General features: G+C 53.0%; 1 protein-coding gene across 2 annotated transcripts; it reads right to left on the reverse strand.

Moving 5' to 3' along the window:
- Positions 1–1,537: 1,537 nt before the first annotated feature.
- Positions 1,538–14,244, reverse strand: Gusb (glucuronidase beta). 2 transcript variants are annotated; one of them, XM_042688140.1, is made up of 12 exons: positions 14,005–14,244; positions 13,177–13,362; positions 12,748–12,929; positions 12,508–12,650; positions 11,962–12,149; positions 10,844–10,996; positions 10,478–10,656; positions 10,245–10,391; positions 9,267–9,351; positions 7,575–7,747; positions 5,811–5,950; positions 1,538–2,422 (listed from the first exon to the last, which is right to left on the reverse strand). In XM_042688140.1, exons 1-12 carry the CDS (start codon positions 14,212–14,214, stop codon positions 2,253–2,255), a joined length of 1,956 nt encoding a protein of 651 aa, XP_042544074.1. In that variant the 5' UTR covers positions 14,215–14,244; the 3' UTR covers positions 1,538–2,252. The 2 variants fall into 2 exon arrangements, with proteins under 2 accessions (XP_042544074.1, XP_042544073.1); XM_042688139.1 differs by having other exon boundaries at positions 5,811–5,946; positions 7,571–7,747; positions 14,005–14,243.
- Between the last annotated feature and the right edge of the window lie 1,078 nt (positions 14,245–15,322).

A 15,322-nucleotide genomic window follows, 5' to 3' on the forward strand; every position in this document is an offset into this window, starting at 1 on the left:
AAGCCGGAAGTAACACTGTGGCTCAAGTGGTAAAGCAGTAGCCTTGAGCTGAAGAACTGAGTGACAGCGCCCAGGCCCAGAGTTCAGGCTCCATGACCGGACCCAAAACTAAAACAAAAACACTGGAAGTTCTATTTGCTGACTACGTTATTTTTGTAGTTGTTGTTGGTTGTGGGGCTTGAAACTAGGCCTGGGCCCTGTCCCTATGCTCTTCAGCTTAAGGCGAGCACTCTACCACAAGAGCTACAACATCACTTCCTGTTTTCTGGTGGTTTATTGGAGATAAGAGTCTCATGGTCTTTCCTGCCAGGGCTGACTTTTAATCACGATCCTCAGATCTCAGCCTCCTGATTAGCTAGGATTACAGGCATATACATTGTTTTTTTAAAAATGGTTTGAGGAGGGGCTGGGAAGGTGGCTCAGTGGTAGAGCTTGCCCCCATGCATGAGGCCCTGGGTTCAGTTCCTCCATACCACATAAGCAGAAGGTGCTCAAGTGGTAGAGTGCTAGCCTTGAGCTGAAAAGATGAGGGACAGCACCCAGTCCTAGAGTTCAGGCCCCACAACCAATAAATAATAAAAAATGGTTTGAAGAAATAATGTACCTGTAGCTCATGTCTGTAATTATAGCTACTCAGGAGCATGAAAACTGGAAGATCAAGATTTGAAGCTAAGGGAATGAGAGGGAAAGAGAAAACAGCTTACACTAAGCAAAAAGAAAGAAGTACATATCACCCGACGTAGAAGAAATAATTGTCAAAGCTCATAGAATTCACAAACTTTATCGACCATGATAATGACAATTTGCCTCGTGGTTAAAATGTGTTTGTGACTTTAAGTATCACTATCTCACAATACTGTGAAATTTATGTAATCACTTAAAATCAATCTCAATTTTTAAAATTATAAAAAAAAAAAAAAAAAGCTGGGTGCTGGTGGCTCAAGCCTGTAATCCTAGCTACTCAGGAGGCTGAGATCTGAGGATCGTGGTTCAAAGCCAGCCCAGGCAGGAAAGTCCCTGAGACTTTTTTTTTGTCGGTCGTGGGGCTTGAACTCTGGGCCTGGGCGCTGTCCTTCAGCTCTGCAGCTCAAGGCGAGCGCTCTACCACTTGAGCTACAGCCCCACTTCCGGTTTTCTGGTGGTTTATTGGAGATAGGAGTCTCACAGTCTCTCCTGCCCGGGCTGGCTTTGAACCGCGATCCTCAGATCTCAGCCTCCTGAGTAGCTAGGATTACAGACGTGAGCCACCAGCGCCCGGCATAGTCCCTAAGACTTTTATCTCCAATAAACCACTAGAAAACTGGAAGTGGTGCTGTGGCTCGAGTTCAACCCCCACAACCGACAAAAAAAAAAGGTCTGAAGCCAGCCCAGGGAGAAAAGTCCTAAAGATTCCATCTTCATCTATTCAGCAAAACACCAGCATGGCTCAAGTAGTAGAGCTGTGAGATCTTTAAGCTGAGTGAGAGTACAAGGAATAAACGACAAGAGAAATGAATCAAGTTCTGTGTCCATAAGTCGGCCCATGTCTTCCATGTAGTTAGCTACCAAAAAAATGTTTATTCATAGCATGTTGCTTTACACACAGCCTGGTGAACACTCAAATTGTAAAGATGCTGTGCTTGCCTGAGTGAAGCTTGTGGAAGAACAGGACAGACACTGGTACAGGGTGCATTTCAGCTGGTGACATCAGCTGTGACACAGCAAAAGAGATTTAACTCACCTCATCCATCTGCTAGGACTACTTACAACTGCCATCTCAGGACGACCCTTCAGGACAACCCGAGGCCTGAGCTCCCAGTTCAGACACTCATCCATGCCTAAACCTTTTTTAGTGTCCACCCTTGCATCGCAATAGTGTTTCTATAGTTCTCCGTGCATATGGAACGTTGGCTCTATGGCACTTAGAGGCTCTGAGTCTTCTCACTGGGTGGGGGCTGGCCCAGTTTAAAGACTTGGGCAGCTCTAGGCTGGGGGTGGGCGGGGAGCAGCAGCTTCTCAAGGCCCTGAAAAGAAGCTGACATGCAAAAAAGGATTTCATGAGCTTTTCAGCAGGGCAAGGCACTCCGCTGAGGGCATACGAACTCTTTATTGCCATACTAGAAAAGCCTTGTGTCCCTCTAGTATCACAAGTCCGGATCGGGGGCTTCTACATCCCAGAACAGTCTCAGAGGCAGTGCTGGGTTTCGCGTGGACGCTGCCTCTCCCCTTCAGGGGTGGGGGGCGGTGTCCTCAGCAGAGAGGCAGTTCTGGCTTTAAAAAGTAAATGGTCTGGTTCCAAAAGACTGTAACTCCGGCACTGAGTGGTGGGACCCAGTTTCATTGGCGAGTTTCCAGTATCTGTCTCGCAAAAGGAAGGCTGCGCTTTTGGGCTGCCTCTGGCGAGTGAAGATCCCCTTTCTGTTTCCTATTGCTCTTGTGGGTGCTGAAAAACAGGACAAAAGCATTTTAGATGGCTTCTATGGGCAAGCCTGGAAGCACAATGGAGCTACTAGGGCTCTCTCAGGATTTAAGGTGTGTGCAGAGAAACCTCCCAGTCAGAGTACTCACTCATTCCTAGTCTCCTAGGAGCAAAAAGGATTCAAAATAGTTTCTTTTTTTTTCCTTTAAAGATTTATAATAAGCACAATTCATACTGTAACAACACAGCATTATCTCCCATTGGCTCAGGAACTGCTGTGAGCTCCTGTGAGCACATGCGTGCGGCCAATCAGAGGTGTCCGAGTGGGCTCTGGAGGACTTCATGCCCTTCAGACCTGACCTCCCACTTGGCTGCCTCTGCAGTTCGCCAGTGTGCCCAGCCAGTGCTGGGAAGCCAGCAGGCCTGGCAAACAGCCTATCAGAGCTGCACTCCTGACAGAATTTCTCTCTGCCCTCTGATGAGAGGGCAAGAAGACTTTCTTACCAGAAGGTTCAACAATAATTTTTATTTTTATTTTTTCAGTCATGGAGCTTGAACTCAGGGCCTAGTCACTGTCCTTGAGCTTTTTCTGCTCAAGGCTAGTGCTCTACCACTTTGAACCACAGCGCCACTTTTTTCTTTTTTTCCTGGTGGTTAATTGGAGATAAGTCTCACAGACTTTTTTGTCCAAGCTGGCTTTGGACCGCGACCATCAAATCTCAACCTCCTGAGTTCAGCTAGGATTACATGGATGATTCACTGACACCAAGCTTCAATAATATTTGGACAGCTATGGTGGTGCATGCCTGTAGACCCAGCTACTTTGGAGAAAGAGGCAGGATTGTTTGCGCCCGAGTTTGAGCTGGCCTGGCAATATAGCAAGACCCCACTTCAAAAAACAAAAAGCTAGGCACTGGTGGCTCACACCTAATAATCCTAGCCACTCAGGAGGCTGAGATCTGAGGATCGAGGTTCAGAGCCATCCCAGGCAGGGAAGTCTGTGAGATTTTTTTTTTTTTTTTGGTTCCGGTTGTGGGGCCTAAACTCTGGGCCTGGGCGCTGTCCCTCAGCTCTTCAGCTCAAGGCTAGCGCTCTACCACTTGAGCCACAGCGCCACTTCTGGCTTTTTTCTTTTTGCTTATGTGGTGCTGAGGAATCGAACCCAGGGCCTCAGGCATGCAAGGCAAGCACTCTACCACTGAGCCACCTTCCCAGCCCCAGTCTGAGATTTTTATCTCCAGTAAACTACTCAGGAAAAACTGGAAGTGGCACTGTGGCTCAAGTGGTAGAGTACTAGCCTTGAACAAAAGGAGCTCAGTGACAGCATCTGGCCCAAAGTTCAAACTCCAGGACTGGGGCTGGGAAGGTGGCTCAGTGGTAGAGCGCTTGTCTTGCATGCATGAGGCCCTGGGTTCGATTCCTCAGCACCACATAAGCAGAAAAAGCCAGAAGTGGCACTGTGGCTCAAATGGTAGAGCACTAGCCTTGGGCTGAAGAGCTGAGGGACAACGCCCAAGCCCAGAGTTCAGGCCCCACAACAGACAAAAAAACAAAGAAAACAGGGCTACACCCCCCCTCCCAAATAAAAACAACAAGTGAATACCTAACACTGCCAGGTACTTCACCAAACAGAAATGAAAGCCAAGCCTTAGAGTGGAGAGGTGAAAAGCCAAGGTCACAGCCGCCATGAACAGCACAGTGTCCCTGCCCACTCCCCAGCTCTTCTCAGCCCGCCTCGTCTGCTCAGTTATCTCCCTCCTTTCTATTCTCTAGTTAGCGTCTGTCCCCAAACAAGGCAGCACCGTCTCCACCGCTCCCGTCCTTTCCCCAGGCTGTCTAGAGCTGCGAAGAGCGGGAAACACATGGGCGCATGGAGGAGGTGGCCCAGCTTCACCACTACTGCGTCCTCAGAAGCCTTTTCAACACTCACCCCCAGAGGGCTTCAAAACTTACCCGCTGCTTATAAGTCAGTAATTCCCTCCCTCTTCCCAAGCCCAGGGCCCTTCTCTGAGATAATGGCTGTGTGACAAAACCAGGTTTCCCTGGCTGTTGTGCAACATCAAAGCCAGCTCACCGCTTCCCTGGCATGGAAGGCTGGACGCTCAGAAAGCAGAAGCAGAATTGACAGTCATGTATCCCATGCTGGGATATCTCATGCTGAGATACATGAGGAGTTCTAGATTAGCCTAGGCTGCATACCGAGACCCTGCCTCAAAGACCAAAAAGATTTTCTGGATTTGTTTGGTTCACTGGTTAAATAGGGGCCTTATTGGGCAATTGCTCTACCTCTTGAACTATACCTCCCAAGTTTGGGTTTTGCCTAGGTTAATTTTGAATTTGTGATCTTCTACCTCCACCTCCTGAACAGCTGGGATTACAGGCATGCCCAACAATACCCAGCTCCAACTGCCTTTTTTTGTCTGTGCTGGTACTGGGGCTGGAACTCAGGTCTCACACTGTCATTTGGCTTTTTCCTTGGAAACTGGTGCTCTACCACTCGGGCCACATCTCTACTTCCAGCTTTTTGCTTTTTAACCAGAGATAAGATTTTCTGCCTGGGATGGCTTTGGTGCAGTCCCTGAGATTTTTTGCTCAATGCTATACCACTTGAACCACAGCTCCACTTCTGACTTTTAGGTAATTATTGGAGATAAGTCTCATGGAGCCAGGTACCAGTGGCTCACGCCTGTACTCCTAGCTACTGAGGAGGCTGAGATCTGAGGATCACAGTTCAAAGCCAGCCTGGGCAGGAAAGTCTGAGATTCTTCTCTCCAATTAACCACCAGAAAACCAGAAGTGACACTGTGGCTCAAATAGTAGAGTGTTCACCTTGAACTGAAGAGCTCAGAGACAGTACTCAGGCCCAGAGTTCAATCCTCACAACCAACAACAACAACAAAAGTCTCATGGACTTTCCTGCACTGGCTGGCTTTGAACCACAAACCTAAGATCTCAGCCTCTTGAGTAACTAGGTTTACAGGCATGAGGTACCAGCACCAAGTTCCAATTGCTTTTTTCTTTTTTTTTTTTGCCAGTTCTGGGGCTTGAACTCAGGGCCTGGGCACTATCCTTGAGCTCCTTTTGCTCAAGACTAAGACTCTACCACTTGAGCCACAGCACTACTTCTGACATTTTCTGCTTATGTGGTATTGAGTTATTGAACCCAGGGCTTCATGCATGCTAGGCAAGCACTCTACCACTAAGCCACATTCCCAGCCCTCCAATTGTTTTTTAACCAAAAAATGGCTAGCACAAAAGGGCTTTCCTGTTGCTAAAAACAACTTACTTTTCCCAGGAAATACTCTATAGCCTACAATGATTAACCCAGTGCTCCTTTTGTTTCCAGTACTCCAAGTGCCCAGAACTGAAAAAACTCAGAAATAGTTTATTCCTGAGCCAAGCAGCCACTTACACTGGTTAGTCATGAAATCAGCGAAATTCCAGATGAGCTCTCCAACCACGTACTCTTTGCGTTTCTGGTCCAGAACCAAATGGTACTGCTGCAGCAGGCCCTTCTGGTACTCCTCACTGAACATCAGAGGGGGGTCCTGGGGTCCAAGGCAGAGAGGATCATGGTAAACATTAGATAAAAATAAAGATCCAGGAAGTGGCGCTGTAGCTCAAGTGGTAGAGCGCTCGCCTTGAGTTGAAGAGCTGAGGGACAACGCCCAGGCCCAGAGTACTCTACCACTGAGCCACCTTCCCAGCCCTGCTTTATTTTTTACTATAACTTGGTATTTATCTTTCCTAATCCTAGCTAGTCTTAAATTATACTTTTTTTGTTTTTTGATATTTTTTTTTCTATTTGTCAGCACAAATAGAGCTTGAATTCTGGACTTGGGCACTATCACTGAACTTTTTCAATCAAAGCTAGTGCCCTACCACTTAAGCCACAGCTCCATTTCCAGCTTTTTGGTGGCTGAGTCTCACACTTTCTTGTCCAAGCTGGCTTCAAACGGTGATCCTCAGATCCTGGCTTCCTGATCAGCTGGTGACAGATAGGAGCCACCAGCACCCAGGTTGTTTTCCAGTGAGAATGTAGCTGTGTATCACCCCAAGGTCACTTCAAACTCCTGTCTTAGCTGGGACTATAAGCATGAGCCACGATGCAGGCTTTGCCTTAAGGTTTTGTTTTGGGGAGCAGTACTGGGATTTGAACTTGGCCCTTTCTTTACTTGCTAGGCAAGCATTCTAGCACTTGAGCTATGCCCCTAACCCTTCCTGGTTTCTTTCCAGGTATGTCTTGCATTTATGCCTACACCAGCTGGATCACAATCCTGGCATTTATACCTCTAGCACGGCCGCGACAACAGGTGTATGCCATGCACCACAGTCATTGTTTGTCAGAGGCCTCATGAACCTTTCCCCCCAGCTCAACTGCTCAGTCCTGGTCCCACCTCCTAATTACAAGGATGTGCTACTGTGCCAGCTTGCCTTCTTATTTCATGGGGAGAGGATTGAACCCAGCACCCCAGGCATTTGAGGCAGGGCTCTACATTGAACTACACTGGGCTTCAAGTTTTAGGCAGCTGCTGGGGCATAACTTGAGAGCTAGAGTGATTCAGACTTAACTCACCTGCTAGTGCATCTAGCTACGTAGCATGTAGCCAATGTGGGTCTGGGGCTGCTACTTAGCTGCTCACCAACTAACTAACCTCATACCTGTTTGTGGCAGCACTGGCGATGAAGTTGCAAGGAAGCAAGGCATCACTGGCTCAAAGACTTACACCCTATGGTACAAGCTGCAAGTGAGATGAGGGAGGAGCTTGAGGAGGAGCCCAGGGCCAGCAGGGGTCTGGGACAGGGCCACAGGCACCCAAGTGACAGGTGACAGCCAGAGGCCATATCTGGGGACCTATGTGACTGGTGGTGGAAAAGGTGTTCATGGGACACAGTCTGAGTTTCCACCTGAGAACTTTCTGGAAGCTCAGGTCTTAGTGTTTCAATCAGGAGACAACAAAACTTACCAGTTTTGACCCCCACCTCCCATGAGGAAGTCTAAACAGTACACGAAGTGCATGACAATGATAGAATTGTACAATCAGGCCTTGTCTTCCAGTTCTAAAACTGCATTTAAGGCAGGGCCCCAGAGGGCCAAGCAGACAAGGGGAAGGCCTGAAGAGGTGACGTCACTGTCCCTCATTGTCCCAATAGTGAAGGCTATGCGCGTACCTCATGGAAGCCTGGGATGGTTTCCGCTCCATACTCGCTCTGGATGATCGGCTTCTGGTAGGTCTTGTACCAGCTCTCAAACTGGGTCTGCAGCTGTGGCTGGATGACCTCCAGGTGCCCGAAGTCATGATACCACGAGAAGTAGCTGTTCACACAGATCACATCCACGTACAGAACCTGGGGACGGCACACAGCCCAGGGCTCTCAGGAAGAACCACCAGTCCCCCAGAGGGAACGGGTGGCGCTCCCAGAGCCAGGAGGGCCCTGGCTGCAGGCACGTGGGACCTCGTGCCCCCAGTGCAACTGCAGCCTGTTCCTCTCTAACAGGAGCTCCTGGTCTCTGGTCTCCTGGCACCAGAAGGCTGGCTGCAGCGCTCCTCACAATGTTTTCTGTCTTCCTTTTAGCACTGGGGTAGAACTAGGCTTTGCAAGTTTAAGCACACCTCTATTTACTTATTTTTGCCAGTCCTTGGGCTTGAACTCAGGGCCTGGACACTGTCCCTGAGCCTCTCTGTGCTCAAGGCTAGCACTCTACCACTTGGGCCACAGCGCCACTTCTGGCCTTTTCTGTTTGTCTACTGAGGAATCGAACCCAGAGCTTCAGGCAGGCCAGGCAAGCACTCTACCACTAAGCCACATTCCCAGCCCATAAGCACACCTCTACCGCTCACGAGGAATCTTGATTGACCATGGCACACGAAGCAGTGCTGGGGGCACAGACCAGCTGAAGATTCTCCCAGGAGACAGCAGGAGGGGTGAGGCAGGGCAGAGACATCTCAAGCCCCAGCAAAGCTGTCAGGACTAGATGGCAAGGACTTGTGTCCAACTACCTAGTCTACCTATCCTGTGGATGCACCTTATTCTGGTAAAAGTACTCGTCCCAGAGCTGCCCCAGCACTGGCCTTCCCCAGCTGATCCCAGCCTCTTTTTGGCAGGAGGCTCAGGCAGACATACTGCAGATGGCCAACCCAACCAGGTTAGTCGTGGCAACGCTGAGACCCATCCTGGGTGCCCAGCGGGGTCCCAGGCCACATAGGAGCCCAGAATGAGACATATTGCCACTGGACACCGAGTAGGTCCCAGCCCACCTGTGCTACCCAGCCCTCGCTTCTTAGGAGGGGGAGTGGTCTATAGACATGAAAAGACTAAGCAGAGGCCAGGCTTCTCCACCCATGCTAAAACTATGGCTCCTTAACTGATGGCTGTTCCACTGTTTGCTTGAGATTTCTCTTTTCTCATTCCCCAAGGCTGAGCGTACTCTTCCTCCTGTGTTTATAGCTCTGGCCAGTGAGGCCCACTGCAGTCCCCAGGAGGCTCTGGGCCGGCCAGGAGTGGTCCATGGTCTTCAGAAGAAGGTGGGCTGCGGCTGCCCTCCCTTTATTCCCACCCCATGGACTGCAAGCACCGGCAATGGGTACCAAGAGTCCCATCAGGTTCCAGCCCTAGACTTAGGACATCAGAACCCAGAGACCTGGGCTTTCAAACACATCCTCAGTAATACTGTCAGCAGAAACCCCAGCTCTCTTCAACCTTTCATATTTTATGAATTTATCAAATTGATAAAAACTAGAGATGCACAACACAGAAAGTACACCTCCCTCTGCCCAGATTCCTTGGATTTAGGTAAACAACAAGTATCAGGACAACACTGAAGGACAATGTGGGAGAGGAGAGGTGGTGTGGAGACCCGACTCACCCCACGATCTGTTGCATAGTTGGAGTTGGTCACGAAGGTCACTGGCCGAGAGGGATCCAAGGCTTTGGTGTGCGTGATCAGTGTCCTGTCCATAGAAGGCAGAAGACATGGCCGTCAGTCTGGAAAGTGCTCTTGGCATCTCTCTTCCTTTCCCTCAACAAGGTCACTGCCCTCCCAGTGGCTTTTTTGTTGTTGTTTTATTGGTAACATTGAAGTTTGAATTCAAGAGCCTGTACTTACATTTCTAACACTTGCACCATGCTCCCAGCCCTTTTCCACTTTAGTTATATTAGAGATACAGTCCAGAGATTTTTCCCAGGCCAGCCTAGACTGCAATCCTATTTGAGTCCTGTGGAGCTGGGATGACAGGCATATGCCACCATGCCTGGCTTGTTGACTGAACGGGTTTAATTCGCTTTTTTGCCCAGTCTGTTCTCAAATAGCAATCCTTCTGACCTCTGCCTCTCAAATAGCTGGGATTACACACGAAGCCATCAGGTGTGCTCAGGGAAGCTAAGGTGTCCTTCCAGAGTTGTATTCCCTAGCACCCCCACTGCCACGCCTCCAGGAGCAAGGCCTCCCTCATTGGGGGACTGAAAGATGCTGAGGTCCTAGCTGAACACTGCCCAGAGCCTGTTCTGAACCTCTGACAAAGCTCTTGAATACAGGACTTGGAGTATGTGGGGGCCAGGGTGGGATGATGTTAGTCTAATGAGTAATTAGCAACATGTGGTAGGGGTGCTGGATGCTCAAAGCTAAGTTATTGCTGCATAGAGTAGTAGGGGCAGAGAGCAAAATGGCAGGTGGTAGGAAGAGCCCAGAAGGCATGCCAAGTCCTGGGGACAATGACCACACTACACTGGATAGCAGCTGAGGAAACAGCACTTGTGCCCAGCCTGTCTGCTTCCGGGGCTGTGTGTTCAGGGCAAGTCTGGCTCTTGGGGGAAATTTGGGGAGCCAGTAGGGCAGGGAACTCACTTGAAGTAGTAGCCAGCGGGCTCCAGGTTGGAAGCGGGCTCATTGGCCACAGACCACATCACCACAGCCGGGTGGTTCTTGTCCCGGCGCACCAGCTCCTCCATCACCTCCAGGTGGTGCTGCAGGGACTCATTCCCGAAGCTCTGGCTGCAGCCCGGAGGGAAGGTGCTGTCACTGCCTGCCAGCCGGGCAGGAACACTGGCAGCAAGGTAGGCATGGAAGTGGGCACTTACGACAGCACAATGCCCACGCCAGGGCACTCATCGATGACCACGATCCCGTAGCGGTCACACAGCTGCATCACCTCCTCTGCATACGGGTAGTGGCTGGTTCGGAATGAGTTGGCCCCCAGCCAGCGGAGCAGGTTGAAGTCTTTTACCAGCAGTGGCCAATCAAAGCCCTTCCCTCGGATCTAGGGACAGTAGCAGAGTAAGCCTGCTCCCCTTGCTGCCTCCAGCCCGGGGCCCTGCCAAGTCCCATCAATGCTGTCCCACCACTGCTGAGCAGCTTGCTTAAATGTGCCACCCTCGGGGCCACGGGACACCAGGAAGGACAGAGGACCAGAAACAGCAACAAATAGGCATGGAACCACCACTCACATCTGAATCCTCGTGTTTGTTGACCCCGTGGAAGTAGAAAGGCTGCTCGTTGATGAGGAACTGGTTGTGTGTGACTCGGATGGTGCGGATGCCCACGGGGAGCACGTAGAAGTCAGACACGGGCCTGCCTGCAGCCTGCGTGGTCATCCTCACCTGCCAGGGCCAGAGAGCCAGTGCTGCAGACGTGAGCCGAGCCGCCCCATGCCACCCTTCAGCAGAACCCACCAAAGCAGGATCTTGATGTGCTAGCTTGGCTGGCCTTGTGTTCCTGACCCCAGCCTCCCCTGCCCAGCTAGGAAAGGCTTGTGTATCACAAACCCACCTGCTTGCCTCCCAGCAGAGTGTGCCTGTGCACCTACAAGCAGAGTATGCCGTATGTCTACAAGCAGAGTATGCTGTGTGCCTACAAGCAGAGTATACTATGTGCCTACAAGCAGAGAGTGCCATGTGTATCTACAAGAGTACGCTGTGTGCCTACAAACAGAGGTGCAGAAATTAGAAGATCTGCCTTGAACCAGGAAAAACACGCCCAGCCCTCCCCTGGGGCCTGCTCTTCAAAGCTAGACCTCCCAGGGGTTGAAAAAAAAGTCACAAAGCTCAGAAAACTATGCCTACCCCATCCTGAGCTCCTGCCAAAAGCCAATGCCCTACATATACAAACTTGACAGGCACCGGTAGCTCACACCTGCAATCCTAGCTATTCAAGAAGCTGAGATCTGAGGACTGAAGTTCAAAACCAGCCCAGACAGTAAACGCTGTATGATTCTTTTTTTTTTTTTGGTCCGGTCGTGGGGCCTGAACTCTGGGCCTGGGCGCTGTCCCTCAGCTCTTCAGCTCAAGGCTAGCGCTCTACCACTTGAGCCACAGCGCCACTTCCGGCTTTTTTCTTATGTGGTGCTGAGGAATCGAACCCAGGGCCTCGAGCATGCAAGGCAAGTGCTCTACCACTGAGCCACCTTCCCAGCCCTGCTGTGTGATTCTTATGTCCAATTAATCACCAAAATGCTGGAAGTGGAGCTGTGGATCAAGGGGTAGTGACCAGGCTCTGAGTTCAAACCCCAGGACTGGCACACATGCATACAAAGATCTCCTTAACTCCAGTTCCAAACCACCATTACCTCTAGTGAGTAGAGGTAGGCAGGGTGCTCATGCATCAGGTATGGCCACCAGAGGTGGGCAGCAGGCACCAGCAGCAGGCCCTGGGCCCCTGACCCCTGGACCACAACTTTGCCGTCTTCGTCCATAAGTCGTACTTCCAACTCAAAGTGTTCGCTTCCCTGGACAGAAATCTGGTAACTCACCAGCCCTATGGGAAAGGTGGGGACCAGCACTGAGGAAGGGAAGTGGACTGTCATGTGGATAGCCGCCAGCTGCGGTTACTGCTCCCAGAGCCCCATGAGACCCAGCAAAGAGAGGAAGGAGAAGCCACTGGGAAAACTGGACTCTCCCCTTGGGCTGTGTCACCGGGGAAGAAGGCTGTTTCTCCCTAGGCCTCATTTCTTCACTAGTGATCCCCAAAACCACTGCCAGCTCAGATGGTCTGGAGTTGAGCTTCCAGGGAGCTGTGTGGGCTGAGAGATGCAGGGCATTCTTCCAGAGGGTTCTTTCCAAGCAGGGAACTCAGTGGGGCTCAGCCAAACGCAGACCCTAACAAGAACCCTCACCAGTATCCCGATCCACATCGGTGTTGACGGTGATGTCATCGATGTAGGCGGTGGGCGTGGTGTAAAGGAGCACTGGCCGGTGCAGCCCCGCATAGTTGAAGAAATCGAAGTTTATGTCCTGGACAAAGTAACCCTTGGGATACCTGGGGGGGAGGACAAGGGTGAGCTGTCCCAGTCCAGGGCCTGGACTAAAGCCATCATGTCCCTAGAAGGCACCCTGTCCCTGGGCTGGCTGCTCACTTGGAGGCATCGTTCTGGTAGCGGATGGCCCCTGGTGGCAGGGTGTGGGGGGTGAGTGTGTTGTTGATGGCGATAGTAATTCGACAGGAGTCCAGGGGCCCACTCTGCACCAGCTTGCTGATGTCAGCCTCGAAGGGAAGGTGGCCTCCTTCATGCTCTGCCACGTGGACCCCATTCACCCACTGCAGACACATGGAGATGTGGGGAGAAGGCAACAGGACAGGGCAGTAAGAGGGGGCCCTGCCGGCTTCCACCCGCCTCACTAGCACAGGGGAAGATGCACCTCCAATGGAGCAAACTAGACAACACTTCACAACACACAGAGCACGGAGTCCCGGACAGTGCCTGAGGGTCCCCACTGCCAGGCCGGCCTGGGCATGAAGGACAGCCAAGCTTGCCCACCCCGTGGGCTGCAGCTCCCATACTGACCACGATGGCATAGTAGTGAGCGCTGCCAATCCTCAGCACCACTCTTGTGCTTGGATCTTGTGTCCACCGCTGGGGTAGGGTCACCTCCCGTTCGTACCATACCCAGCCGATGAAGTGGCGCAGCTGCCCATCCTGGCTCACATCATTGAAGCTGGAGGGGACTGGCATGTCCAAGGTGGGACCTGACTGCAGAGGGAACAGCCAGGTCAGAGCCAGACGTCCTAGGAATCCAGGGCCACTGTCCTTCAAGCTACATCTAGTGCCCAGCCGAGGCTTCGGCACATGTTGTGAATGGAGAGCTCGCTGAGGGCAGCAAACCAGCAGGGGACAAGACCTCCATGCAGAGGGATGCACACAGGAAGGCCTCGCAGCCAGAGGCCTTAGGCACTGACTAAGAGGCAGATGACCCAAGTGCCACCACGAGGAAGGCCAAAGGGGCAGGTTCCTCTGGTGAAACCGGATCACTCACTTCCTCTTCTGCTGACTACTGGGTAGTTAAGTAAACTCCCCACACGCAGCAGGACCTGGGGTGGGCAGGCTCGCGTGTCCACCATGCCCACGTCCCAGCCCAGGGCCAGCCTTTCCCAGGAGGGGACGCTTGGAATGGGTCCGCGCCTGGGTGCCCAGCCCCGTCCTCCCGCATGTGGGGACCCAGGGCCCCTCGGGTGCGCGCGGCTCCGGAGCCCTTCCCCGGCTCCTTTCTGGGGGAGCAGCGGGCTCCGAGGCCGTGGCCGAGTGGCTTCCCCGCACAGCCGGCCTCGGGCAGCGCACACCTCGGCGCCGCCCCCGCCGCACCGCTGGTCTTCGCCCTCCCCGCGGACCCCGCACCTCCCGCAGCGGCCGCCGGTACCACTGCTCCTCGAAGCCCCGGCGCCGGCCGTCGGAGAGGTCGGCGCGGAAGCTCCAGAGGCCACCGAGGTCCTTGCGCTCCCGAGAGGGGCTCTCCCGGGGGTACAGCAGGCCCCCGGGCAGCGCCAGCGCGCAGCCACACAGCAGCGGCGCCAGCGCGGCCCAGAGCTCGAGAGACGCCAGCCGCATGTTCCCGCGCTCCCGCCGCTCCGGGCCGCCGCCGCCTTTCAGCTGCCCGCGGGAGGGGCGCGGCCTGTCTGTGTCACGTGACCTCGTCGCCTCCGCCCACCGGTGGGGGGGGAGAGCGCGCGCGCGCGCGCGCGCGCGCGCGCGAGAGAGAGAGAGAGAGAGAGAGAGAGAGAGAGAGAGAGAGAGAGAGAGAGAGAGAGCTGTTCTCGTCACGTGACCCCGTGGCCGCTGATCGCGCTCGAGCCCACCCCCCGACCTGCGGCCTCTCAGCTACCCAAGGAGAGGGGCGGGGCCTGCCTGCTGACCCCCTGGAGTCCGCTCGCGCCATTTTTGTTGAGGGCGGGGATGGGCCGTGCAGGACCGTCCCAGCCGGAGGCTTGGTCGTTGGGGAGTGGGTGTCCTCGCCTCGGCCCCTGAGTCCTGAGGAGGAGGTCGCTGGGTCGAGTTAAGCCCGGTCCTCTGCACCCCGGAACCGCCGGGGCTACCGGCCGGGCGGAGCCCCCACTCCACGCCCCGGCCTTGCACGCTCCTAAAGCTAAAGATGCCTCGGGAAGCCAACCGCGGCCGCGCCGGCCTGTGGTCGCTGCTCTGGGAAGCTGTGGCGGGCGGTGGAGATGCAGAGCCAGCCCGCGCTCTGCGCAAGACCCGGGCTCCACAGCGAAGCCAAACGCAAGGGTCTGCGTGGCATGGCTCAGATGGTGCAGCGCCCAAGCGAGAAGAGGACGCCCAGGGTAGGAATAACCTTGCCTGCCACAAGCGTTGGCAGGGTTTCATATGTTTTGTCTTGTGCAGGTTTGATGTTCACCAAAGCATCCCTTTGATAATGGACTGGGTACTGGACATGAGGTTCCCAAGGATGGAAGAGATAGAGGGACTGAGAAAGCACATTTTCCTCTTCTCTATATAAAAGTAAAAGAGAATGCAAGAGGGCTGGGAATGTGGCTTAGTGGCAGAGTGCTTGCCTAGCATGCATGAAGCCCTGGGTTTAATTCCTCAGTACTACATAAACAGAAAAAGTGGCACTATGGCTCAAGTGGTAGAGTGCTGCCTTGAGGAAAAAGAAAAAAGAAAAAGCCGGGCTCTGGTGGCTCACGCCTGTAATCCTAGC

This window comes from Dipodomys spectabilis, unplaced genomic scaffold, assembly GCF_019054845.1.
Source record: "Dipodomys spectabilis isolate Male_0828 unplaced genomic scaffold, ASM1905484v1 ptg000112l, whole genome shotgun sequence".
Classification (NCBI taxonomy): Eukaryota; Metazoa; Chordata; class Mammalia; order Rodentia; family Heteromyidae; genus Dipodomys; species Dipodomys spectabilis.